Here is a 27,961-nt window from a genome sequence, read left to right on the forward strand (position 1 = left end):
TCTCTGCTTTTTAATATGCTATTTAGGTTGGTCATAACTTTTTTTTCCAAGGAGCAAGCATCTTTTAATTTCATGGCTGCAATCACCATCTGCAGTGATTTTGGAGCCCTCAAAAATCAAGTCTCTCACTGTTTCCACTGTTTCCCCATCTATTTTCCATGAAGTGACAGGACCAGATGCCATGATCTTAGTTTTCTGAATGTTGAGCTTTAAGCCAACTTTTTCACTCTACTCTCTCACTTTCATCAGGAGGCTCTTTAATTCTTCTTTGCTTTCTGCCATAAGGGTGGTGTCATCTGCATATCTGAAGTTATTGATATTTCTCCCGGCAATCTTGATTCCAGCTTGTGCTTCATCCAGCCCAACGTTTCTCATGATGTACTCTGCATATAAGTTAAATAAGCAGGGTGACAATATACAGCCTTGACGTACTCCTTTCCCAATTTGGAACCGGTCTGTTGTTCCATGTCCAGTTCTAACTGTTGCTTCCTGACCTGCATATAGATTTCTCAAGAGGCAGGTCAGATGATCTGGTATTCTCATCTCTTTAAGAATTTTCCAGAGTTTCCAGAAGTGTTTATTGAAGCACATTCTGGGGGGAATGTAGGCAACTTGGAGACCCTCCATTCACCCTTGTCCTTACAAGTTCTCTTTGGACTCTCCTGGAATTTGTCAGCTTAACAATGCAACAGTTACAAAAGCAAGGTGAAGCTCAGTGAGGAGAATTAGCCAGGTGCTCTCCAGTATCATTTCTACCACCTACCAACTGTGTAACCTTGGGCAACACACCTGACTCTTTGAATTCTCTCTTCCATCCTCTTCCATCCTACCATTACCAATGGTAATACCAATATCTACTTTAAATGTATTCATTAAAAAAAGAAAATTTATTCATTAAACAAAATAATGCATGAGAAATTATCTAGCACAGATCGTGGTACAGACTAAGTACCTGAAAAATATTTTTTTCCTCTTTCTCTTCTTCCCTTCTTTCTCTTCTTTTGCCAGAGTTTGTGCTAAGTGCTGCTGGAAATAAAAACACAAGTATGACCTAGTACGTGCCCTTGAGGTACTGGACCATAGTACAAAATAGAAATGTAATCATTGTTCTACTAGAGGGGCAGTGAGTTGGTTAGTAGAGCCCAGAGGAGGGAGGAATTGATTCCATGTGGGGCCGCTGGAGAAGCCATGAAGGAGGAAATGGCTTTTGAGAAAGAACTTCATGAATAGATAGGATTTCTCCACTTCTTTCCGTTTCCCTTCTCTTCTGTCTCCCTCCTTTCGTTTTAACCTAGTATTGAGCCAGAATAAAAAATGTCCAGAGGCAGGGAAGGCTCCAAGCACAGTCTGATTAAGACCTTGGCTCTGTGTCTTTCTGGTCCTTCAGGTTGGCCGTCCCTCTTGTACTGGTTTTGTCCTCAGGTGGATGGATACCAGAGAGCAACTCAGTGTCTCCTGCAAACACAATTCCCAGAAAAATTCCATGTGTGCAAACAAATTTTCCACACAATGTAGGGGTTCAAAAACTTGCAAGAGCATCCATTGGTCCCAGATTGAACAACTCTGAATGAAGAAAACAGCCTGTGTAGATAAAGTGATGGCTGTGGTACTCCCTTCTTCCTCCTTGTTGAGGGAAACTTAAAAGGGGACTTCTCAGTTGTAGATGGGATGAACTCTCTTGAATCGTTTCTTTAAAAGTGGGGCTGCAGAGTCAAACTTGCTTGGGTGATGGGAGGAGGATTTTAGCAGGTAGAGATGAGGGACAAAGGTGGTCCTGGCTGACAAAATGGTGTGAGCATAGAAAGCTACTGTGATAGTGCTGACAGGTAAGCTTCGGGCTGTTTTCAGAAGGTAAGTAGACAGGTGTGACTCCATCGGGGAGAGTCCCAGTGCTGGCGTATAGGCACCGCTTTAGGGGTGAGGGTAGACGTCCTCAGTCTAGGCAGTGGCATCACTGAACTCTGTTACACAGCGTTTATCCCAGCGGTAATTGTACACAGTCTGTATGATTATTTGATTCCTGCCTGCCTCCCCCACTGTCTGCCTTTTCCAATGAGCCTGGGCACTGTATTTCTTTCTGCTCCCCTTGGTACCCCCAGCTGAGAGCCTATGATCTAACAGATGCTCAATACATATTAGGGAGAAGAACAGGTGGATGAACGGTTTCTGAGTGGGGAGAGACACGTGTGGGCCACTGTTTCTCACACATGTGAACTTTGGTACTTGATTTTATGCTCTTTCCTGGTTCCCTTTGCTCATCAGTGGTCATCATGCTGGGGTAAGTACTGGCATCTTGTCAGCTGGGCCTTCCTGGGTCTGGACAGATGAGACCATCTGAGTTCTCCAGTGAAGTGTACAAATCGCCCTTGGCATCTGCACACGAGCCCTTGTCCTGTGCACATACTATTTGACTGGAGGTGACTTGAAATAATGTAAGAACATATATTTTTGGAACAAGATAAGACTTTCAGCTTTTAGCTCTACCTCTCATTTTAAGTCTCTGAAGAAATTACTTCACTTTTCTGAAACTGTTTCCTCATTTATAAAATAGCAGTGATATAATAACAAATCTCTACTTGGTAGTGTTGTTGTATGTATTAAATGAGCTGGTTAACGGAAAGGACTGGCACATAGTATGTGTTATTTATTTATTTTTACATTTTATTTTCTCGTTGTATACTTGAAAATCACAAGAAAATATTTATTTTATTTTTTCTGATTTTGAAAGCAACTTCCGGCTCAGTGCAGAAAACTTGATCTCTACAGCAAAATCTAAAAAACAAATTAATAACTTTATCGGCAAAACTTAGTTGAGATAACCACCATTCGCATTTTGATATATTTCCTTCTAGTGTTTTCTCTATTTGTGAGTGTAGATAGAATAAATAGATAATTCCTCCACAAGACACGAAACTGGAGGGGATACAGAAAGGCAAAAGTGAAAAGTAATTCTCCCTCTCCACCCTGACGCAGGCCCCCAGTTCCCTTCCCCAGAGGCAACCACTGTTACCGGGTTCTGAGGTGGCCTCCCAGAGATAGTCTACTTATTTAGAAAATCGATTTGATTTTCATACCACCTTTCTCTCAGGCAAATGCTGGCAAGGTGTACCTGCCGCTTTGGTCCAGAGCCTGCCATTTCAGTGAGTTCCCTTTCAGCCCCCTCAGAGGTCTCTGTGGGCAGAGCCACACAGGGCCCTGGTTACAGCTTCTGAGGGCTCAGCGAGGTTTGGTCTCAGTTGTATATTTTTACTCTTTGAACCGAAAATCTGCAAACAACTAAACAGGTGTTAGAGTTCTGTCTCAACTGTTTCCACAGTTGCTCATGCGAGGAGCAGCTCTGCAGGCGGTGGGGGCCAGCAGAACGGGTGGTCCGAGGCAGAGTTTAGGCTTTCTCCTCAGGGCATTTACCCTCAGGTCAATGATTTCTAAACGGACAATTGAAAAGTGTAGTGTGACAGGGAAAATTAATATTTTGCCATTGAGATTGATCCCCCCCATCAGGAACCTGTACCTCCTAGAGTGTTCTGAAATGAAGGACAAACCCTAAGTCAGTGTGGTCCACCCTAAGACCTGTCCTGCCCCCTCCCTTCAGGCCCCAAACCCTGTCATCCCCAGCTCCCATCATTAGAGTTTCTTGTCTGCAGGCTGCACCCCAACTCCCTGTACTCTGACTAGGCCCTGTCTTTAGAGCAACCCTCCCTACCAGGCCCTGTCTCCTCAGTCTCCTTCTTTCCATCTTTCCTCTATTGATCAAACCAATAACACTGAGAACTTGACTCCTTCAAAGCTAAGCTCCAGAGAGAAGCAAATAGAATGGACCGGTGCATTTGAGACCCTATGTCTGTAAAACGAGTATTAAATAATATAGTAGACACAAAAGGACTTTGTCACTGTAAAGTGCTGTATACATATATAAGACTCACATTCTTATGAAGAGGATGATAATTTAAAAATAAGACATGGAAACCAATTAATTTTAAAATTAATTTTTCATCACAAAAGTGTTACTTATTCATTTTAGAGGATTTGACCTGCCTCTTGAGAAACCTATATGCAGGTCAGGAAGCAACAGTTAGAACTGGACATGGAACAACAGATTGGTTCCAAATAGGAAAAGGAGTACATTGAGGCTGTATATTGTCACCCTGCTTATTTAACTTATATGCAGAGTACATCATGATAAATGCTGGGCTGGAAGAAGCACAAGCTGGAATCAAGATTGCCAGGAGAAATATCAATAACCTCAGATATGCAGATGACACCACCCTTATGGCAGAAAGTGAAGAGGAACTAAAAAGCCTCTTGATGAAAGTGAAAGTGGAGAGTGAAAAAGTTGGCTTAAAGCTCAACATTCAGAAAACTAAGATCATGGCATCTGGTCCCATCACTTCATGGGAAATAGATATAGAAAGAGTGGAAACAGTGTCAGACTTGATTTTTGAGGGCTCCAAAATCACTGCAGATGGTGATTGCAGCCATGAAGTTAAAAGATGCTTACTCCTTGGAAATAAAGTTATGACCAACCTAGATAGCATATTAAAAAGCAGAGACATTACTTTGCCAACAAAGGTCCGTCTAGTCAAGGCTATGGTTTTTCCTGTGGTCATGTATGGATGTGAGAGTTGGACTGTGAAGAAAGCTGAGCACCAAAGAGTTGATGCTTTTGAACTGTGGTGCTGGAGAAGACTCTTGCGAGGCCCTTGGACTGCAAGGAGATCCAACCAGTCCATTTTAAAGGAGATCAGTCCTGGGTGTTCTTTGGAAGGAATGATGCTAAAGCTGAAACTCCAGTACTGAAACTCCAGTAGTTTGACCACCTCATGCGAAGAGTTGACTCATTGGAAAAGACTCTGATGCTGGGAGGGATTGGGGGCAGGAGGAGAAGGGGACGACAGAGGATGAGATGGCTGGATGGCATCATCGACTGATGGATGTGAGTTTGAGAGAACTCCGGGAGTTGGTGATGGACAGGGAGGCCTGGCGTGCTGCAATTCATGGGGTCACAAAGAGTCGGACACGCCTGAGCAGCTGAACTGAACTGAACTGAACTGAAAAAGTATATAAATAAACAAAATAAGAAAAAAATCTCATGGCATCATTACAAAGTGTGGTGCCTTATATAGTTTATACAGTATATTTCATTCATTCCTATGGGACTTGTTTCTGTGGGAGGATTATTGTTGCAATGACCAAATTTTTTTTTCTTTATAAAAATAAAATAGTATCATAATACACATATGCTTTTGTGAAATGCCTTCTCATTTCACCTGAAAATATTTCAGTGTATAGCCCCCAGAACTTCTTTAAACATAACCATAACACTATTGCCATATTTAAAATTAATAATAGTTGTTTTATAGGGCACTCAAAGCTGGTGCTCTGTTGACAACATAGAGGGATAGGGTGGGAAGGGAGGTGGGGGGTGGTCAGGATGGAGGGGACACGTATCCCTATGGCTGATTCACACTGATGTATGGCAAAAACCGTCAGAATATTGTAAAGTAATTATCCTCAAATTAAAATAAATATATAAATTTAAAAAGTAATAGTTGCTTTATATCACCAAATGTTGGTCATTGTAAATATTTTTCTGACTTTTAAAATTATTTTGTTTAAATTAGTGTTCCAAATAAAGTGCTATACTTTCTTGTAGGTTGATGTATCTTTCAAATCTCTTTTCATGCTTCAGCTATCTCTCCCTGCCCACCCCCTCTCACTTCTCTCTTTCCCCTTCGGATGTATTTGTTGAAGAAACTGAACTGGTTGTTCTGTAGAGTTTCCCACAGTCTGGGTTTTGCTGATTGTATTCCCATGGCATCATTGAACATGTTCCTCTTTCACCTGTGCTTCCTGTAAGTCGCTGATTAAATCTGGACATTTGATCAAGATTCAGTGAATGGATTTTTCAACTCAATACATTATGGATGTTTTCCACGTCATTTAATATTTTTCTACGACATGTTTTCTTTTCTTTTTCTTTTTTTTTAGACCCATCAGGACCTCTCTGGTTCCAAGTACACTCCGTGTCTTTATTTTAATTTTTAAAATTTTATTTATTTTTGGCTGTGCTGGATACAGCATGCTTTCTTAATGATGCTAGAGCTGTTGAAAATACGACCTTTTTTTCATTTATTTAGCTAGTCCCCTATTTGGGTCACTTGAGTTCTTTCTAAATTTTTGCTACTACATACAACTCGCTGATCAACCTCTTTGTGGACTGGTCATTTTCTGGCCTGATTTGCTATTCTTCTGTTCTCTTAGTTCCTGCGGATGGTGGATGCCTGTGCTAGCTTCCTCACAGAAGCCTTGAACCCAGAAAACTGTGTTGGAATCCTGAGGCTGGCAGACACACATTCCTTGGACAGTCTAAAGAAGCAGGTTCAGAGTTACATCATCCAGAACTTTGTGCAGATCCTGAACTCTGAGGAGTTCCTGGAACTTCCTGTGGACACTCTGTATCACATTTTGAAGAGTGACGACCTTTATGTGACAGAGGAGGCTCAGGTGTTTGAGACTGTGATGAGCTGGGTCAGGCACAAGCAGTCAGAACGCCTCTGTTTGCTCCCCTACATCCTGGAGAACGTGCGCTTGCCGCTTCTGGACCCGTGGTACTTTGTGGAGATGGTGGAAGCTGATCCTCTCATCAGGCAGTGCCCGGAGGTCTTCCCACTGCTCCAGGAAGCCAGAATGTACCACCTTTCTGGCAATGAGGTAAGTTGGTGATGAGAGATGCTATAGATAACCAGCAAAGGGATTAGCAGACCTCCCAGAGATACAGGCGAGACTGGCTCTCAAATCCTTAGGGCATGAAGAAAAAGATGTTATTAAGTTTATAGTTTGATTCAGGCAGTCCAGAAGCTTCGGGTTTCTGATCTGTAAAATGGGGATGATACTACAGGGTAGACAGCTACTGAGAGGATTAGGTGAGATCTGGAAATCACCTAGCACCATGCCTGGCACATCCTTCTTTCAGCAGTGTAAGGGCAGGAGTCTGGTGGGGAGCCACACATATGCAGGAAGGATGCCCTGTCCAGTTGTCCAGTCCAGTCACCATTCCACAGGGCTGCTGTTTTCCCGCTTTGCCCATTCTGGGGGAAACATTAGATCTCCTCTGACATTACCTAGGTTCAGACTCTTATTATTTCCTTCCTGAACTGAAAATTTCTCAAAACTCAACTTCCTGCCCCTCATCTGGCCTTCCTGCTGATCTAAAACTCAAGCCTAATCATTTTCTCCTGGGTTTAGTCTCTTCACTGGCTCCCCACCACCCTCAGGACAAAGCCCACACTTGTGCCTAAACTCTCAGAGCCCAGCCTCCTGCTCACTGCTCTGGTGTCATCTCCAACCTCTCTCTCCTCTTGGTCCTAGTGCACCGCTTGTAATTCCTCAAGGTGGACATGCTTTTTCAGCCTTCAGGCTAATGCAGGCTGCTGCTGCTGCTGCTGCTAAGTCGCTTCAGTAGTGTCCGACTCTGTGCAACCCCATAGACGGCAGCCCTCCAGGCTCCCCCGTCCCTGGGATTCTCCAGGCAAGAGTACTGGAGAATGCAGGCTAATGCTGCTTAAACGACTTTTTCCTCTGCTTCATCTAGTTAACTTCTGTTCCAGCTTCAAAACTCAGTTTAAGCATCACCTTCTCCAGAGGCCCCTGTCATTCTTAAAGCGTCATGGCATTGCTCTGTGATAGCACCAATCATTGCCTGTTAACCATTGAATTCCTCATCTATAAATATCTCGAGACAGGGTACTTGTTATGGTAGGAAATATGTCTTATTGGACTATTCATGCAGACCTTAAGAGAGTCCTTGATATATATAGCAAAGGAGTGCTTAATGTTTTTTGAATGAATAAATGGGTATCAAGATGGTAAATAAAAGTATCATTTGTATCTACCTGGTTCTGCTTAACAATTCCTGAAGAATGTTATATTCAGAATTTTATAAAAATTAGAATAAGCTTAGTGGAAAGGAACAAAACAATCAAGAAGTAATGATAGAAGGACAGCTTGTCAAGTCTGTATGCATGAACAGCCTCACATGTACACCACTATTCAACCCATGTATACCACACATGTACACCACTATACAACCTATGTATACCACACATGTACACCACTATACAACCCATGTACACCACACATAAATACCACTATACAGCAGTTCTTAGGTTGGCTACCAAGCCTTCTTCATTATGCCATTGGTAGAATATTAGCCAAGAGAGTTTAGGAATTGTCTTTCAGAGCCCCTTGGGAGCCCCTTCTTTTCTGTGTGTACTTTTCTAGTTCTGTGTTGTCTTCAGATCCATTGTCACTTATTCACTTTGCAAGCACATTCTTAAATATTTGGTAGAATTTATCAGTGATGCTATCAGAACCAGAAGGAATTTGTGTGTGTGTGAGAGAGAAGGTTTTAAACTTAAAACTTCAAATTATATTTCTTTAATATCTATATCTATAATTCTATTTCTTCTAGAATTATCCTTGGGAGTTTGTATTTCTCAAAGAATTTTCCATTGCTGAATTTATTGGCATAAAGTTGTCCACTTATTACCCTCTTTAATATCTGTAGAATCTGCAGTGATGTCATATTTCTCATTCCAGATACTGGTAATTTGTGTCTCCTTTTTTTTTTTTTTTCTGATCAGTCTGGTTAGAGTTTTATCAATTTTATTGATTTTCTCAAAGAACCAACTTCTGGTTTCATTTGACTTTCTCTATTGTTTTTACACTTTCTATTCCCCTTATTTCTATATTAATTATTTTCTTTTATCTGCTTACTTCAGATTGAATTTTCTTTTCTTTTTCCAGTTTATTAGGGAGGAATTGAAGGTCATTATTTTGAAATCTTTCTTTTCTTTTCTTCTAATATTGTCATTAGTGCTATAATTTTCCCCCTAAGTTCAACTTCAGCAGCACCCTATATATTTTAATATGCTATACTTTCATTCTTCACAAATAAATCATGAATACCAACTATATGCCAGACATGGCCCCAAACACCACAAAACAGTCTCTGCCTTAATAAACTCCCGTATCTTCTCTTTTAGAGGAGATAGGACACTAAGCAAATGAAGGGTGATGAGTAGACTGATAGAGAACCAGACCACCACAAGGATCCTATGTTGAAATGTGGGTCACTGGCAGGCGGCTTAGCAATGGGAAAGCCCTCATATTCCTGAAGACAAGATCAATCTCTGCAACTGCTCTCAGTTCAGCATTTAAAGCATAGAGTCTTGATCAACTGCCAACATTCCTGTTGTTTTTGTTTCTGCTTCCCATTTCCGAACTCCCTAAGAGGCAGCTGTAAAGGGTTTCCTCTTATATAAATTGTCCCTACTATGTCTTCTGCAAAATTGCTGCTGCTAAAACTGTTCTGCTTTTTGTATTTGTGATGGAGGAGTGGGGAGTGGGATTATAGGCTTTGGATTTAGGACCAGAGAGAATACTGATAACTAGAAAAGTCCCCAGTGTCAGAAACTTGGACTTCTAGTTGGGTGAATCTGGACTTTAATCTTGATTGCACAATTTACCTACAGTGTGACCTTGGGAAAGCAACTTAGCTGCCCTAAAGCTCAATCCTTGTAACATCAGTTCAGTTCAGTTCAGTCACTCAGTCATGTCCGACTCTTTGTGACCCCATGAACTGCAGCATGCCAGCCCTCCCTGCCCGTCACCAACTCCCGGAGCCTACCCAAACTCACGTCCATTGAGTCAGTGATGCCATCCAACCATCTCATCCTCTGTCGTCCCCTTCTCCTCCTACCCTCAATCTTTCCCAGAATCAGTGTCTTTTCAAATGAATCAGCTCTTTGCATCAGGTGGCCAAAGCATTGGAGTTTCAGCTTCAACATCAGTCCTTCCAGTGAACACCCAGGACTGATCTCCTTGCAGTCCAAGGGACTCTCAAGAGTCTTCTCCAACACCCCAGTTCAAAAGCATCAATTCTTCAGTGCTCAGCTTTCTTCCCTTTGTAACATGGGGAAGATAATACCTACCAGCTGATGGAATTGTTTTGAGACTTAAATAAGATAATGAATGAAATGTGTTAGCACAGTGTCTGACACATGATAAGTGTCCTAGAAATAAAGACTGTTCCTATTCTCACTCAGTTCCTTTATGGCACAATCAAGCATTAAGCATTTTCTTTCTCTGAGGCTAAAATCTCTCTTTCCATTCAGTCCTAATTTTTTTCTGTCTTATTGCCCCAAGTGCTCGGGGTACTTTCTTATTCTCATTCTATTGTTTAGGTAACTGAGCCAACCAACCATTGTGATCTCTGAGTTGGGTCTCATTGCCAGTTGATTTCCAAAATTCTCAGTCTTCTCGCTGCTTGCATGAGCCTGGCTTTATTCCTGATGACTCAAGTGGAAGTCTGGAGGATACGCTGTGAACATCCTTCTCCTCCTAACCCTCCTTTCCCAGACTTAACCTTGTTCCTCCTTTTAAGCCTACGGTGGTGGTGACAGAGTCAAATGTTAGAACCTAAAGGCAAATGTCAATTTACATTCGATCTAGAAGTAGTAGCTGGTACCTTCATTGGGAGAGGTCTTTTGGGGCAGAGAAAGTTGCCGCTTCATTTCATTGCCTCCAAAGTTTCCAGGGGCCAACTTGATCTATAACAAATGCTGCTGTGGTATGTGTGCTGTCAGGAGGGCTTACTCCTGAGGACAGAGTGTCAGAAGCTCACCCATGTGAGCTTTATCCAAGTAGTTTGGTTACTTCTGTTCAGTCCTTTCAAATGGGCTCTTTGGACCAAGAGTACTCAGTAAGGTGCAATTCTTTGCTCTTTCTAACAATATGAAAATAAACTGGGTAGACCTGATTGTTGTGTGTGATTCACTGGCAAACATTTCCCTGTATCTGCAAACTCGCACATCTCTGATGTCTGATTGGCATTTGTCATGCCTTTGAGGTTAATATTTTGTAAAGTATAGCTGACCTTACATGTGTGTTCAATCACACAGTCATGTCTCTTTTGTGACTCCATGTAGCCCAGCAGGCTCCTCTGTCCGTGGAATTTTCCAGGCAAGAATACTGGAGTGGGTTGCCATTTCCTTCTCCAGGGGATCTTCCTGACCCAGGGATTTGACTCCGGTTACCTTCTGGGCCACTAGGGAAGGCAGGTCTCAATACCCAGCCTGATCCATGAACTGGATGATTATATTATCTATTGCTATGCAACAAATTATCCCAAAAGGCAGTTTAAAACAACAAACATTTATTATCTCATAATTGTCAGGGATCTGGGAGTGATTTAGCTGGGTGGTTCTGGCTTAGGGGCTCTTCTGAAGTTGCAGTCAAGCTACTGGCTGGGGCTGCAGTTAGTCATCTCAAAGCTCAGAGCTGGCTGGAGTATCCACTTCCAAGCTCCTCCACAAGATTGTTGACAGGTGTTACTTCCTTGCTGACGGTTGGCCCCTGCATAGCAGCTGGCTTCCTTCAGAGCAAATGACCCAGGAAAGACAGCAATCAAGATGGAATCCTAGTGCCTTCATAACCTAATTTCAAAAGTAGTATACTGTCACTATTGTATTCTATTGGCATAGAGATCAACCCGGGAGCAATGTGGAGGGAACAACACAGGATGTTAGTTCCAGGAGGTGGGGATTGCTGGGAGCCCTTGTGGAAGCTGGTTACCACATGATCTAGACTGGAAAAAATAATATCTTTATCAGGTGCTGGGTCAACTAGCTTGCCCATTCTTTCATTCATTCATCCATCCATCATTTATGGAAGCCCACAAGCTCCAGATATTGTTCTTGGTGCTGAGATCTGTTGAAGAAAAGGGCTGTTCCAGCCATGAGGGACATTAGAATAAATTAGATGAGGGTGAAAAGTGCTGTGATAGGGAAATTCAGGACTGTGGGAGCATCTGTGGAAAGGCTAGAATGGCTTCCCGGGGAAAAGAGCAAAGTGACAGTGACAATGATGTCAAAAAGATCACAGGGTGAGTGGTTGGGAGGTAGTGTGGGAAATTGAGGACAGATATGGGGAGATCCTGACAGCAGGCAGCAGTGCAGGATTCAGTCAGTGGGAACACAGTCTTCCGCAGGCCAGGATGCAGGACTAGGATGCCAGCCTGGGAGTCAGGAGTAAGATCACAGCTAGTGTGGTCCCCGGCTAGTCAGCAGGCTGTTGATGTGGCAGAGCAGGCACTGTGCATAAGGTGGTTAAAGAGGGGAAGCTGGGGTCTGCTTCTCTGAACCAGAGTGAGTCACAGGAAACCAATTCTGGGAGGCTAGTGCTGTCCTCTAAACATCGCTCTATAATCCCCAAATCCTCCCTGAAAGAGGACAGATTGGTGCTGGAGGTTGTACCTGGAAGGATGGTTTAGAGGCTGGAGGGAGAAATCTCAGATGGGACAGATTTGTCTTCGGTGCCAATGCATTGTTCAATCCTCTCCTACCAGCTTGGTAATCTCATAGTGCCTCCAAGTTCTCAGGACCACCCCCCACCCTCATCCCAGCTGGCCTTTCCACTGTCAGTGCTGCAGGCTCAGCCCAGGATTGTCCTGCCACACATAGTCATACTCCCTTCTGCTGACGCACAGAAGAGAGCCCTGCTACACACTTAATGGCCACGGTTCAGCCTCAAGAACTGAGGATCAAAATTTATTGTATGGTGACTGCAGCCATGAAATTAAAAGGCGCTTACTCCTTGGAAGAAAAGTTATGACCAACCTAGATAGCATATTCAAAAGCAGAGACATTACTTTGCCAACAAAGGTTCGTCTAGTCAAGGCTATGGTTTTTCCTGTGGTCATGTATGGATGTGAGAGTTGGACTGTGAAGAAGGCTGAGTGCCGAAGAATTGATGCTTTTGAACTGTGGTGTTGGAGAAGACTCTTGAGAGTCCCTTGGACTGCAAGGAGATCCAACCAGTCCATTCTGAAGGAGATCAGCCCTGGGATTTCTTTGGAAGGAATGATGCTAAAGCTGAAACTCCAGTACTTTGGCCACCTCATGCGAAGAGTTGACTCATTGGAAAAGACTCTGATACTGGGAGGGATTGGGGGCAGGAGGAGAAGGGGACGACAGAGGATGAGATGGCTGGATGGCATCACTGACTTGATGGACATGAGTCTGAGTGAACTCTGGGAGTTGGTGATGGACAGGGAGGCCTGGTGTGCTGTGATTCATGGGGTCACAAAGAGTTGGACATGACTGAGTGACTGATCTGATCTGATTGGCACAGAAAAATAAAGTCTCTTCTGGGAAGTAGATGCTGGACATTGGCTGGCCTGATTGCATGTGACTATTGATTGGATTCACCATTTGTGGGCTTCAGTCTTTGCTACTGTGAACTGTGTGTCACCATCTGTAGGCAAGACTGAAGTTCCATGATCCATATTAGGTCAGCTTAACTTTGTAGGAAAAAGAAGCTGCTTTGGTCACGTGGGAAATGGGTGCTGCCTCTCTGTCTCCCATCAAGGTCCTACACCTGTAGAACCTCCCCCATCAAGCCCAGGGTTGGCTGGACCAGGAGGAGGGCACCTCTCCCTTTTCATTCCTAACATCAACATGACATCTCCCACTGCTCCCGCTGTCCCCTTTGACTAGCTTTCAAGGGCCGTGTGTGTGCCAGATGCTCGACTCCACCCTCTACATTACAACCTCATGCATGCTCACAACAGCCTGGTGGCCGAGGTGTGATCACAGGCCCTTATAGAGACTGCGTCTCTTCTCCAAGGTCACATGGCCATAGGTGGTGAAAGCAGGAAGGAACGCTGGTGTATCTGACCCCAAACCTCTGCTCCTTCAGCTGGGTTCAAATATCTGTGGTATGAATTTCTTCACTTGTTCAAGGCTCTGAAGGGTCATATGCTTGATGTTGGGACCCAGTCCCCCGACCTCCCTGGATACATTCTGTTCCCTTTTGGTTCTTTTCTCCTAAGTCTCTGGATGCTCTTATATGCCCAGTCAGGACTTCTCTTCCAGTCCTCTAAAGAGGCCTGGTAGTGAGCAAAGTCTGGGATATCATCAAGAAATTGAAACCAAGGGGCAGTGGAAGGTGGCCAGAAATTAAATTCTAGGATTCAGTGCTTCCAACCAAGCAAGAGAGAAGATGCAGGAAGTGCATTTGATTGTAAACAGATCTGAACTTCTTCAAAAGTAGTAAAATCTACAACCGATAACCTTTACTGAGTACTTATTATCCATCAGGCCCGAGGCCAAGCACACTAAGTATATTAGCCCATTTAATCTTCCTGACAAAACTATGAGGTTGTTACCACTAAAATCTCCGTTATACAGAAGGTGATACTCAAGGAGGTGAAGTCACATGGTCATACCGTAGCAGAGTTAGGAATCGGGTTCTTTTACCCTGGTTCTATAACCTGAGCTATGAACCACTGTACCATTCTGCCTTTTTGTACTCCCACTGGTTTTCCAGATCATTTCGGAGCGCACCAAGCCCAGAATGCATGAGTTCCAGTCTGAGGTATTCATGATCATTGGTGGCTGCACGAAGGATGAACGGTTTGTGGCGGAGGTAACCTGCCTGGATCCCCTGAGGCGCAGCCGCCTGGAGGTGGCCAAGCTCCCCATGACAGAGCATGAGCTGGACAGTGAGAATAAGAAGTGGGTGGAGTTTGCATGCGTGACATTAAAAAATGAGGTCTACATCTCAGGTAAGCAGAAGTTATGTGATACCAAAGCCAGTTCCCAAGGCACTACGTGCTTCCCTGAGTGAGAGCCAGGCAACCATCCTAGAGAATTAGTGTGGATGGCACTGATCTAGCACTGACTGGGTCAGAATGTGGAAACCAGGCACTCAGATGGTCTTATCGTGGAGAGGGGATTATTACTAAACGAACCCTAATCCTTGATTAGTATTGTCCTAAGAACTGGAGGAACAGGCAGACAGGTCCTGTACTTTCTGGAAAAGGAAGAAGGAAAGTATTGCTAGAGTTTATCTGGTGTCTGCTGTAGGCAAAGGTCACTGAGCATTGGTAATACAGTAATGAATATTCAGTAATTTATTCAGTAATGGATAAAAATCTGAGCCCTCCCCCAAGTTTATTAGATCTTGCCTTTAGATACTCCAATAGCACTCAATACTTTTTCATTTCTTACTTCTAAGTTGTTTGTTTAATTATTTGTAATTACTCTATGCTTGTTTCCCATTAGTCCTTGAATTCCATAAGTCAATACTGTATTTCCAATGCCTAGCACTGTGTCTGGACACATAGTAAATGTTCAATAACTACTGAGTGACACAGTCTCTACCATCTTTACAGCTTAGTGTAAATAAACTTACACTTTGGTAGCGTTATTTGCCTCTCACTTCAACTCCATATGGTAGGTGATTTTAATCTCCAGGTTACAAATGGAGAAAACAGGCTCAGAAAGTATGGAACTTACCCAAAGTCACACATTCCAATCCATGTTGTCTCAGTCTCACGCTCTCCCATGACATCAAAAGCCACCTAGCTCTTCTTGAGGTGCCAATGGAAGAGACAAACATCCCATCCCCTCTTTTGGAGGTTTTATCTAGTCTAAACTTGTTTAGGGAAGAGCTTATTCCCAGAGCTGGTCTCCTTCAGAATAAAGGGCAGGTCAGTTCTTCCTTGAATACATTAATACCATAGATTAGATTTCAGCTTTCTTTTATCTTATAGAAATATTTTTGTTTTAGAAGATTTAAGCAATACAAGGAGTATAAAGTAAAATATGGCAGTTTCTCTGCTCCATTACAATCCTACATTTTTACTTTTTTTTTTTTTTTACAAAAATGGTTTTGTATTGTCTTAGAGTAAGTAATGCTAGCCGCGGCAACAAATTCTAAGTCTCAGTGAATTAGCACAGTAGTGCTAATTGGGGCTGAGCATGGGGGCTGAGGGAGAGCACCTGCTCCACTCAGTTCTTCAGGAACCTAGGCTCCCTCCATCTCATGATGCAGCTGTTTCCACAAGTGACCTGAAATTAAAGCTTGATGCATTTTGGGAAGAGAAAGGAACTGAACAAGTTGAGAAGGCACACCTGCTCACAACAGCCTCAGCCTGGACACGAGGCATCAGTTCTGCTCACATTCTATTGGCAAGAACCAGCCACATGCCCTCCCTGTACCCCCACGATGCGGGGCTGGGAAATGTAGTTTAGCCATGTGCTCAGGAGGAAAAGACAGGTTTGGTAGTCATGGTCAGTCTTTGCCACATATACAATACTTGTTATTTTATTCTACAACTTCTCTTTTCCCTGTCTTCAATTTGTTGTTGTCTTTTTAAAAATGATACAAGCAATACACAAAAGAATGCTTGTTATACTAAATCAACAGAAACTTGTACTCAATTAATGATCTATTCTAGACATCATTACATGATCCACTGTATGTGTTAAGTGTATAATACACGTAAAGCACAGCACAATCGCAAGCACAGGGTGAGAGCCCAACAGTATTACTCATCATTATCATCACTGTGAGGATTGGTATTGTTGCTCTTTTACCAGTTTCAGGGCTGTCTGTTGAATGAATGAACCATAATTTTTTTCAATGTCTATTTTCCCCCTGAAAAAAAGGCCACAACAGACATTTTCATATATATATATCAAATATATATATATATTTATGAACTTGTGCTGCTATATGGAAAGATTCCTGGAAGTGGTCATAAGATGTGTAAATTTAGAGTTTTTGTAGATACTGTTAAATTGTCTTCCAGAAAGTTTGTACCAATTTACAGTTCAACCAATAATGAGTGACAGTGCCAATTTTCTACATCCTTGTTAACATTTTTTATTCTCAATTACATTTTAATGGACTTGAATGTTTAAATTTACACTCTAAGTTAGTGAGATTGAATATATTTTCATCTATTTATTAGTTAAATGTATATTTTTAAAAAATGAGCTGGTCCTATCCTTTGTTTTTCTATTGGTTGGTTGTCTCTTTCTTCTTAATTTTTGGAGTTCTTATTGTGTTAATCACTCAGCCGTGTCTGATTCTTTGCAACTCCATGGTCTGTGGCCCACCAGGCTCCTCTGTCTATGGGATTTCAAGAATACTGGAGTGGTTTGCCATTCCCTTCTCCAGGGGATCTTCCCAACCCAGGGATCAATCGAACCTGGGTCTCCTGCATTGCAGGCAGATTCTTTATCGTCTGAGCCACCAGGGAAGCTATTTGTATTGTAAATACTTTCTCTCAGATAGTGATTGTCTTTTAACTTTTTATGTTTTAAATAGTAACTTTCTTTTCTATATGATTCTAGGTTTCTTGAGAGGCTTAGAAAGCCCCTCACCACCCCCAAGATCTTTAACATCTTCTATCATATATTCTCCAGTTACTTCTATAGCATTTACACTTCAATTTTAAGTGTAATGTGAAATAGGGATCTAACTTAATTTTTCTCTAAACAAATAGCCATTTTTCATAATCTCTATATCTTTTAGTCTGTTTCCGTACCTTGCCTTTAATTGATCAGTTTGTCTCATCTTACGCTGGTAGCACATTATTTGTATTATCATAGCTTTTTGGTATTTTGATATTTATTTATTTTGATATTTGCCAGGGAAAGCTCTCTCACTCCTTCTTTTTCAAATGTTTCTTAGAAATGTTCCCAAATCTACTCTTCCAAATGAAGTTTAGAATGGTCACTTCACGTCCTGAAATCCATGAAAAGCCCTGAAGACACCCAACATAGAGGTTAACTTGGGGAGGACTGACATCTTTGCAATAACTTGTCTTCTCATCTGTATAACACGATATGCCTGCCCAGTTAATCAGATCTTCTTTTACATCCTGAAGTAAAAATCGTAGGTTTTCTCCTCCTTTTAATAATGTTTGCATACATTTCTTTGAAAGTATATAGTATTTTATTAATTTTGGATACTACCTGAATGGGATCACTATCACAGTGTTTTAAAAAGAGAACTCTAAAAGGTGCACAATCCCACTCCCCAAGAATGGTTAAAATATATGAACAAAAAGCTCACAGAAGAGGAAGAAGCTCAATCTCCCTAGTAGCAGGGAAAAACCAAACTATTACATCATTTTTCTCTATCAGGATGTAAAGCAACCAAACCAACCAAAAAAACCCTCCTGATATCTGCTGTGGGTGGGGTATGAGGAAAGGTCAACCAGGACAGCTTTAAAGGCTCTTTGGCAGCACCTATGAAAATTAAGGTGGGCACGCCCCTGACCTAGGAATCCCACCTCGGGGCTCCACCCTTGAGAAACACTCATGACACAGAGCGTCACCAGTGATACTCAATTCCATACTAGCGCACAGTTGAAAGTCTGAAAACTACATCTTTTAAGTATTAATAATTAGCAGTACTCTGTGCTGATGGGGAAAAGGAAATACAAAGTCATTAAAATATTTTATTAAAGTCACCAAAAAAGTCAGTTCTCCTTTGTCTTGGTCTCTCTCCCTAACTGAAATCTGTATTTTCTGTTTATTGAGTTGTTTTGAAATTTTTTTTTTTTACCAGCTCATCACTCTATTGTGAGCATCTCATTCAGTTCCAACAGTGATAATTTCAAAGTAGGACAAACCTCACTTATGTTTTTATATAGATCAGAGATATGAACCAAAGAATTTTCTAAGATTTCGTGGTGATTTCTCCAGGCTTGCATTTGTTTAAATATTAATAAATAAGCAAACATAGAACTTAAACTGCTTTCTATTTTGATGCTGGTCAAGGCCGTTACCGGGCTTTCCAGGTGGCTCAGTGGTAAAGAATCCATTTGCGATGCTGGAGATGCAAGAGACATGGGTTAGATCCTTGGGTTGGGAAGTCCCCTGGAGTAGGAAATGGTAACCCACTCCAGGACGCTTGCCTGGAGAATTCCATGGACAGAGGAGCCTGGTGGGCTGCAGTCCATGGGGTCACAAAGAGTCAGATATGACTGAGTGACTGAGCACATAAGGCCCTACTATTCCCACCCACAATCGTCCAACCTAACCTGTCCTGCCTGACTTCTTGCTCCTCGGCCATACAGACACTGAGTGCAGGCTTCTGCTGGCACCCACTCGCCTAGGCAGACCTGGGTACCACTTCCCTGAAGCCTTCTCTGGACTTAGCTCATGTAGCCTCTTCTCCGAACTCTCGCAGCACAGAGGTGACACATGGCACAGCCTTACACTGTGTCTCCCTGTTTCCCTGTGCTGGCTCTGTCTCCCCACCTACACTGCACACATCTTCATGAATTTTTTTGCCTGGCGGGGTGGAGTGGGGGTTGGTGTTGGTTTGGGAAGGGAACACTTACAGGCTTGTGGGAAATTATGGGAGAAGCTGTACTTGTTACACATCCGGTGGTTTCTTAAATGCTGTATATGTCTTTCAGGTGGTAAAGAAACACAGCACGATGTTTGGAAATATAATTCTTCAATAAACAAATGGATTCAAATTGAGTATTTGAACATAGGCCGCTGGAGACACAAGATGGTGGTGCTGGGGGGCAAGGTCTACGTGCTTGGAGGTTTCGACGGCTTGCAGAGAATCAACAACGTGGAGACCTACGACCCATTCCACAACTGCTGGTCAGAGGTAAAGATCATCTCTATGAGTGACTCTGTATGGTTGCTTCAAAACTTAAAAAAAAAATAAAAGCTATCTGCCAATGTAGGTATACAGCTTTCTGATCTTTCTCCTCCCATTGAGAATATTTTTGGTGGTACCATCGATTCAGCATTTCTGGTCAGGTCACAGAAAAGACTTTGTTCCCGGTGGGGGAACTCTGTGTGGGTACCTGTCCTATCCTGGCCAGTACCTCAGATGTGGAGTGCAGGCTTGATCCTATCTTGGTCTGCATGTCTTGGTCTAGAATCTCTGTCTCCTAGGACACCATCTGCCCTTGATTTCTCCACACTGGGCACACAGGGATCCCTTGACTATACTGTTGAAACCCAGAGTCATTTGGTAGTATTTAAGAGTCAGCCCTTAATCACGTGCCTATAACGATGAACCACGTGTATGTCTTCATATAAGACTTTAGCAATACAATCTCAGGTACATATCATACTCAAGAAAAGGCAAAGCTTTGTTCATCAATGGGCATAAAGTTTCAATTATGCAAAATGAACCAGCTCTGGAGATCTGCCTATAGATAACACCTGGAACCCTTATACCAGCAATTCTTCCTAACTATAAGTGCTAAGGACAATGCCTGGGACATAGTAGGCACTCAGTAAATATTTTTTGAATTAAGGAGCACATGAATAAATATGAATATACATTTTTGAGAAAGCAATCTCCTCCAACATTGACTGGTTTCATCTCGTATATGCTTATTGCTGTCTACACCCCACCTCCCCTGAGAGCTGGACTCTGGGAGAAATAGACTAGAAACCAGAGCCAGGAGGGAGGGTGGGAAATGTATGCTTTGATCTTCTCTATCTCAAGGGAGTCAAGCCCACAGGCCTTGTGATTTTAGGCTAAGGATGCCCGGCCTTGTGTTCCCTGACTCCTGGCTTGTGTCCTGTGAACCACTGCAACAATCTGGGCAGTGTGACTGAGAGCTTCTCCTGGTGCCCCTGTGCCCCTGCAGGCTGCGCCCCTCCTTATCCACGTCAGTTCCTTCGCAGCTACCAGTCATAAGAAGAAGCTCTATGTGATTGGGGGAGGGCCCAACGGGAAACTGGCGACGGACAAGACTCAGTGTTATGATCCTTCAACCAATAAATGGAATTTAAAGTCGGCCATGCCAGTAGAGGCTAAATGCATCAATGCAGTGAGTTTCCGGGACCGTATCTATGTAGTTGGTAAGTGAACAAATGGCATGATGTGGGTGGGGTTCAAAAGGAAAAGAAGATGTGATTGGTCCAGGCCTTGGTAGAATTTCTCTTTCAGTCCTGGAGACAGAAATAGCCCACATTTAGTAGACACGCAGAGCAGATAGACAATGGGGCCCTGGTAAGGGGAAGCCAGAAGTTGCTATGGGAACAAAGTGTGTTGTAAGCATTAGCAATTGCACAGAAATTGAATATGCACAGTATAAGTGCCCAGTAAATGGCAGCTACCATTATTTCTTACCTTGTATTCATGGGAATTTTATTCTCCCACTTGCTTTGAGGGCTCTGAAAGGTGGCATTTAGCAGGAAGGAGAGCCTGACCAGCCAGACCACAGTGGGCATGTAATTGTTAAGGATGATAAATCTCAACCCTGACTACTCATTATGGAGTTTTTTACAAAAACATGGGTAGCTGGGGCTTGTCCAGACCAATAATATCTGAATGAGGAGGATACTGGCCACAGTGCCAGGTGTTTTTAACGTGCAGGTGATTTTAAAGTACAGCCAGGGTTGAGAACTACTGATTAAGGAAATACCAAAAATAAATAACTTCAGCAAGTAAGCACTAACCACAGAAAGCTTCCTGAATGCAAAATATGGGAACAGATTAAGGCAAAAATCTCTTTTCTCCTTTGCTTCAGGTTTCCTGTGTTTTTACTAGTCAGACTCATGACCTGACCTCAAAGGTCTGATCTCCATGGGTTACCAGAGCTGGTGTTCCCTGTCATGCTCAGTTTAGAGATGCCCCCACTTTTAGTCACTGTCATGTATATCAGTAAAAGACTTCTGTGTACCAGGCTTTCCGCCAGGTGCTTTATGTGCCTGATCCCTCTGTTTTCTAATAACCACCATGGTCTTGGTGTTCCTGGTTACAGATCCCAAAGTTGCAGAGCCGGGTTTATGAGCAAGGTCTGCCTGATGCACCACCTGGTATTTCCTCCAGGAAGCAGTCTGAGGGTACATGTTAGCAGTCACGGGAACTCAGGCGTCCTTTAGAACCTGATTAGCACCCGGCTACAGAGTTTCAAGGGCTGTGAACTATTTCCAGCATGAGACTTCCCTCCCCTAGTTACCCATTCTGGCTTTCTTGAGAGCCATTAATTTGCTTTTTCTTTCGGCAAGGTGGTAGACTTGACCTAACCAGTAGTAGTTTAGTAGTTAACGGGGAAGAAAACCAGAAAAGCAGTGAAATGCTCACGGTGTTTCCTCTTCAGGAGGGGCCATGAGAGCGCTGTACGCCTACAGCCCCCTGGAGGACAGCTGGTGCCTGGTGACCCAGCTCAGCCACGAGAGGGCCAGCTGCGGCATCGCGCCCTGCAACAACCGGCTCTACATCACTGGGGGGCGGGACGAGAAGAACGAGGTCATCGCCACGGTGCTGTGCTGGGACCCCGAGGCCCAGAAACTGACGGAGGAATGCGTCCTGCCCCGGGGAGTGTCCCACCACGGCAGCGTCACCATCAGGAAGTCGTACACCCATATTCGGAGGATCGTGCCTGGAGCCGTGTCGGTCTGACCTCGGGTGCGCGGAGGGCGGAGTCATGCGGGGAGCCCGCCTCCCTCAGCCCTGTCCTTCGATCCTACTTCGGACACCAGCGGGGCTGGACTGGGGGCTCACCGCGGCTCCCCCTGGAGGCTCCTCGGAAGTCAAAGCTTTGGGACACTTGAGACCAGCCAGGAATGTTTGCGAGACCTACCTCAGGAGGAAAGAAGAGTAATACTTAACATGGAGATGGAAATGGCAACCCATTCCAGTACTCTTGCCTGGAAAATTCCATGGACGGAGGAGCCTGGTCCATGGGGTTGCAAAGAGTCGGACACGACTGAGCGACTTCACTTAACATGCAGGACACACCTGTCCCCTGCCAGGTTCTATACCAGGCGCTTTTGTACACCAATGCTTTTTACTGTCCTAATGACCTGATTACTGGATATTAAAACTCCCATTTGACAGGTGAGGAAACCGAGAGAGGCTAAGTGATTGCCCTAGGTCAGTCAGATTCTAAGTAGCTAAACCAGGAGTTTAAACCCAGGTTTTTCCATCTCGAAGTCAGTGTAGGTTCTGTCTGGCCGTCTATCTCAGAGCAGGAAAACACAAAGCAAAACAGCTCATCTTTTGGTCTGACAGGTTAGCTGGAGGATTCACTCAGCAAGGCAGGGAAATAAAGGGTTTTTTTCTTCATTCTTCTTCTTTTCCTTATATTTAAACCACACGGGATCTTTGGTGTGGTAACTTTGGGCCTCTTGTCAAGAGTGTATCATAGGTTGTTCCATCTGACAGTTCTGGGGAGATGGGTCTGGGAAGACCTGTTTACTCTGAAACATGTGAAAAACTTTTTTCTTCCTCATCAAAAACCTCTATCTTTTATGATCACAGGAGGCCCATCGTAGCCTGGAACTGTCGCTGCCGGACAGAATTGTACCTTCAGCACAGCCCAGTGCCCTAGCCTTTTAATGTCCAACAGTTGTATTACAATGTAGAAAAGGTTTTTCCAGAGACTCAGAATACTGTTTTGTTTCTTGTTTGTTGGTTTTATGTAAACATCCTTACACTGCTGGCCGCTGAGGAAGGACTGGCTCTTCTTGACAGTATACGTTCTAATTTTTAGACAGTGATTTGGGTCCATGTCCCTGTGACTCCACCTGCCTGGAAGCTTCATTTTTAGGATCCTTTTAATCCCTCCTATTTGGTTTTTGGATCAGGTTGGCGCAGTTTTGACTTAAAGAACAGAGTCTGGTCTTTACTCTCAGAGATAGAGCTTTCAAATGAGCTCACTGGAAATTCATTCTAATCCCCGAGTTGGGGAAACAGATTAAGATATCCTATTTCAGATGCTGTACTTAAAAAGCAACAATAATGGTAACAACATAGTAACTGCATTACCTAATGTCCTTTATTTTCATCATATGATTTCAAATCTCTTTATAGAGTTTTATTTCATGTCAGATGTGCCATTTTGTGCTTGTACATCTCAGCAGTTTGGGAAGATAGAGGTATTAGAGTTGATAATGAATTTAACTTTCATAGAAAAGTTTGGTTAGAAGAAGCTACAGCTCAAAGCAGATAAAACAGACTTGGAAAATAAGTGAAAATTCTATTTATGCATAGATCATTGAGGATAAATATAAATGCATGTTGATGTTTGAGAAGCTCTGTGTCTTAGAGTCAGGTGTGACACTTTAGCTCCCTGCTGTGAAAATTGAGGTGGGAAAATACAAACATATTTGTGGAAATTTAGAACACATACCTCATTTACCCATGAATACTGATAACCTTAATGAAGCTCTCAACTGAAACAATTTAAACTACTTCAATTCAGCAAACATTCCTGGAAATTGTTATGTTTGGCATGCCTTGGGGACTCCAAAAAGCAAGACAAATTTCCACCCTAGAAACATTCAACAAGCAGGTAAATGGGCCACTTGTCAATATTATAATTTTCCTTTTCATCAAGCTAGAGAAAAGGAGATGTACATGAAGTTATGACGTTGCATTCAGGTCTTTCTTGCCCATCTAAGTGATCTCCTTGGGAAGCAGTGCTCTTAGATCAATGATACAGCCATTGTTTACATGTTTGTCTTTCCTTGGGATTACCTTCAGAAACCACTTATGAGCTCTGGGAGGAATCAGTCACATTTCAAAGACAATTTCAGGAAAGATTTTACAGAAATTCAATGACAGCATCATTGGCAACACAGAGAGCCTCCCCTCAGAAAGAATGTGTTCCTTGTCCTGACTGTTCTTTGATGAGAGCAATTGGAAAATTTTGAGCCCAGATTTTCAACAGGTCAACCTTATGCTGGGAAATTGAGGACTTAGGATCTCTGTGTTATAAACCTGGCTGTCAATAATGGTTTGCAGACAGATACACCTACTAAGAAGATCCAGATTTCCACACTTGAAGCTGTCAGTCTGTAACTTTTAGGCATATAAAAAAAGTTCAAGTCATTTTGGGGGAACTCTATATCATCAGGATTTAAATTTCTAGCTAGGAATGAAGCTCTTAAATTCTAATTTCCGTTCTTAGATGAAAAAACAAAAACCTAGTTTACAGAAGTTAACTGTCATAAGACATACTGCCAGCAGGGGGATGAGGCAGGTTGGTGCCAGGTGAGTCAGAGACAAAGGGCCCTAGGACTCAGGCAGAATGTCCTGCACAGCCTACTGGATCTTGAGTCAGGTCCCATGAGTGGATAGAGAACCCTTGACTGGAAGGAAGAGGAGAAGGTAGGAGGAGGGGGAAGTCAGGTTTGGACACAAGTCTGGAAAATGATGCCAGGGGCCCTGGAGTTGGGGAGCATGACTCCATTCTCAAGAAGGGGGAAAGGAGCACAAGGAACCCACTTCTTAGAAGTGAGGCACAGTTAGAGCAGGACTAGCAGTAAGACCTGTTTGCTGTGGGGCCTCTGGGCTGCTTGGCTAGGTCTCTTGTTTTGCTGGACCAAGAGAGAGAGGCCCAGAGGCTCTGATGAGGTGGAATCGGTCAGGGAGGCTAAAGGGCCCCAGTTGCCAAGGCTGATCTGAAATGGGTAGGGAGCTAAGCTCACCCAAACATCAACAGATAAATATTCTCTTCTTAGCTTTCATCACATTCTACATGCACTGGCCTCAGGAAATACCCACCCACCCACCCACACAGAGCTCTTGAACTCAAAGAAGCTGTGCTCTCAGGGAAGTGCAAATATTTGCTTATAGCTGTGAAAATAGAGCTTTGCTATTTATGAAAGTCCTTGAGGTACTGTTGTTATTTACTTATCCTACTTGATTTTGAAAAAGAGAAATACTCAGTAAAATTTTCAAAGTGGGTAAACACCACTGGAATTTCTTATGTAAAGTCCTAACTTGGGGTTGCAAAAGCCTTTTTCTCCTTAGTATCTGATCTGGGTGTTGTATGAGATCTCATTTGAGGAGTCAACTTTCATGGAAATCTGTAAATATCTCAAACATGGCTACTACAAAACTAATTTTTACAGGTCAGATTTTCATATTTTTAGATAAAAATATTAACAAAATCCTTAGTTAACCAAATCCTTCAAGCATTTTGGTTACATGAAGTTGTATTTTTTTTAAGTGATCAAACCAAAGATACCATTTATGGGTAAAAATCAAATAAAGTTTTTATTTATTCAGTATGTATGGAGTATGAATGGAGTAAATAAGAATATTTTATATACAATTACTAGCTGAATTTTTTTTTTTGGTTGATATGAATCAGTGGTATCTGAATAGAAATTAATTTAGAAGGGGAAATGTGAAATGTTTCAGTTGATTCCAGGGGGCTTAGATAAACTCACATGCTAATTTTAATCAGATTTGGTTTACAGAATGGCAAAAGTAGACAGCTTTTCCCTCCCTAGTGCCTCATTGCCTCTGGGAGCCAGTTTTTACCAATCTTTATGAGTTTACAAACTGTATGACTCTCATCCTGTCTGACTTGAAGCCTTCCTGCAGGAGGCCTCCCTCTAGGTTTCTGGTTTCTGGTCTAACTTCTCAGCCCTGCCTCCACCAACATCTCTATGTAGTCTCTGAAGCCTTAACCAACCTTTGTGCTTCTCAAAAATGAGCACGTGAAACTGGGAATATGAACCAGAGAGCTGTGACTCTCGAGCACTGGAAAACTTGTCATTATTTAGTTTCTTTTGGATTTCAATACAAAGATGCTATGCAATCGGAAAGGAAAACCTGGGGCTTTAAAGAAATGTGCAGCCACACGAATGGCATTAGACCATTCTTTCTGGGCCTCCTTAGAGACAGAAGTTCTCACTTCTCAGTCTTATGGATTCTGAGTGGAAAACCTTGGGAAACACAGTCCCAGTCCACCGGTTGTACGTGTTCTGGAGTCAGTCCTGGGCCATGGATCCAAGAGGCAGTTCACCAGCTGAGAGTCAAAATGGGGTTTTGATCATAACTTCACCGCCGAGCCCTCCAATTTTTCTACTGGATCTAATTGATAATCTGATGCCTGGGCAGCTTGGCCAGGGCCTGGCATCTGCCCAGCTCTCCTTGCCTTGTCTTTCTGCTCCTGGTGCTCTCCTGGTGTGTGACCTCCGATGGACCAGCCTCCTTTTCACTGGCCTTTATGTAAGATCTCAGTCCCCATCCCCTCTTCCAGTGGGCTCATGCCACATTTTCTCTTTCTGTATGCTGTCACATTCAAGACTCATGGCGATGGGGACTAATTTGGGTCAGGTCTCACCCACCCCCAGACTGCCCAGGCTGCCTGATTACTAATCACTCTGGTTTTCACTCCCACATTTGTTTCTGACACCTGGGGATTTTCCTTTTCTTCTTACCTGCTCAGCTTTGTCCTTTGTTATTGATTCCTGAATGACACTCATGACCTTGATAGCCATGCATGCCCCATTCCTGACAGTCTGCCCAGGGAGTCACAAGTCACACCAAGTCACACTTGAAAAATACAAGGGTGGAGGGTGCATGCCTGGGCAAAGACAGAGCAGGGGCGAGGGGAATGGAGGTTGCAAACCTTGGTTTAACACTTTTAGCAGAAACCAGAGGGAAAAATCTGACTGTACAAAGAAACTCATGAGTCTGACCTTAGACAAACAGAATTTTTGTGGGTGAAATTCTATTCTTTCACAATAAAAAAAAGTAATAGGAGCATTTATTGAGTAGTTTCCCAGAAATATGGACAGAGTCATAAATAGTTTGGGGACAGTAACAAATTTGTCTAGGTAGAAATGCTGGATTTTTAGTTATCAAACTGCATCCTAGTAGAATGTTACATTCCCAGAAAAGATCACTATAGAAGCCTGAAAGAAAAACAATACATTACACATTGTTCTGGCTGAGACTTAGACATTAGTAAGGAGTGAGTCTTTGTGAAACAGTGCAACATATATTGATTGAGTACTTAATTTGTGCCAGACAGGATTCTAGGTACCAGGGCTCCGCATCCATGAACAAAACAAAAGTCCCTGCTCTCATGAGCTAACATTCCAGTTGAGAATGTTACAAAAACAAACAAGTATATAATACAATGTCAAGGAATAATAGATGCTTGAAAAGGAGTAAAGCAGGGTTCGGGGTATGCATGGTTAGATAACATCGCCGACTCAATGCACATGAATTTGAGCAAACTCCAGGAAATAGGAATGGACAGGGAAATCTGGCCATGCTGCAGTCCTTGGGGTCACAAAGAGTTGGACATGACTTAGAGACTAAACAACAACAACAAAGTAGGGATGCTACTTTAAACAGGGTGAATAGATGC

General features: G+C 43.0%; 1 protein-coding gene and 1 long non-coding RNA gene across 2 annotated transcripts in view; one reads left to right on the forward strand and one right to left on the reverse strand.

The window, feature by feature from the left end:
* Positions 1-25,909, forward strand: part of KLHL6 (kelch like family member 6) — a 56,504-nt gene extending 30,595 nt beyond the window's left edge. The window contains exons 3-7 of the mRNA XM_027539904.1: positions 6,262-6,711; positions 14,389-14,626; positions 19,283-19,485; positions 20,486-20,699; positions 21,944-25,909. Of these exons, the coding sequence (XP_027395705.1) occupies positions 6,262-6,711; positions 14,389-14,626; positions 19,283-19,485; positions 20,486-20,699; positions 21,944-22,245 (1,407 nt within the window). The 3' untranslated portion in view covers positions 22,246-25,909. The remainder of the gene's footprint in view (positions 1-6,261; positions 6,712-14,388; positions 14,627-19,282; positions 19,486-20,485; positions 20,700-21,943) is intronic.
* On the reverse strand, positions 11,196-22,015 carry LOC113891617. Its single transcript, XR_003510819.1, has 2 exons — positions 21,928-22,015; positions 11,196-11,434 (listed from the first exon to the last, which is right to left on the reverse strand). It is a non-coding gene; the product is annotated as an uncharacterized LOC113891617 (long non-coding RNA).
* Positions 25,910-27,961: the final 2,052 nt, after the last annotated feature.

Source organism: Bos indicus x Bos taurus, chromosome 1, assembly GCF_003369695.1.
Source record: "Bos indicus x Bos taurus breed Angus x Brahman F1 hybrid chromosome 1, Bos_hybrid_MaternalHap_v2.0, whole genome shotgun sequence".
Classification (NCBI taxonomy): Eukaryota; Metazoa; Chordata; class Mammalia; order Artiodactyla; family Bovidae; genus Bos; species Bos indicus x Bos taurus.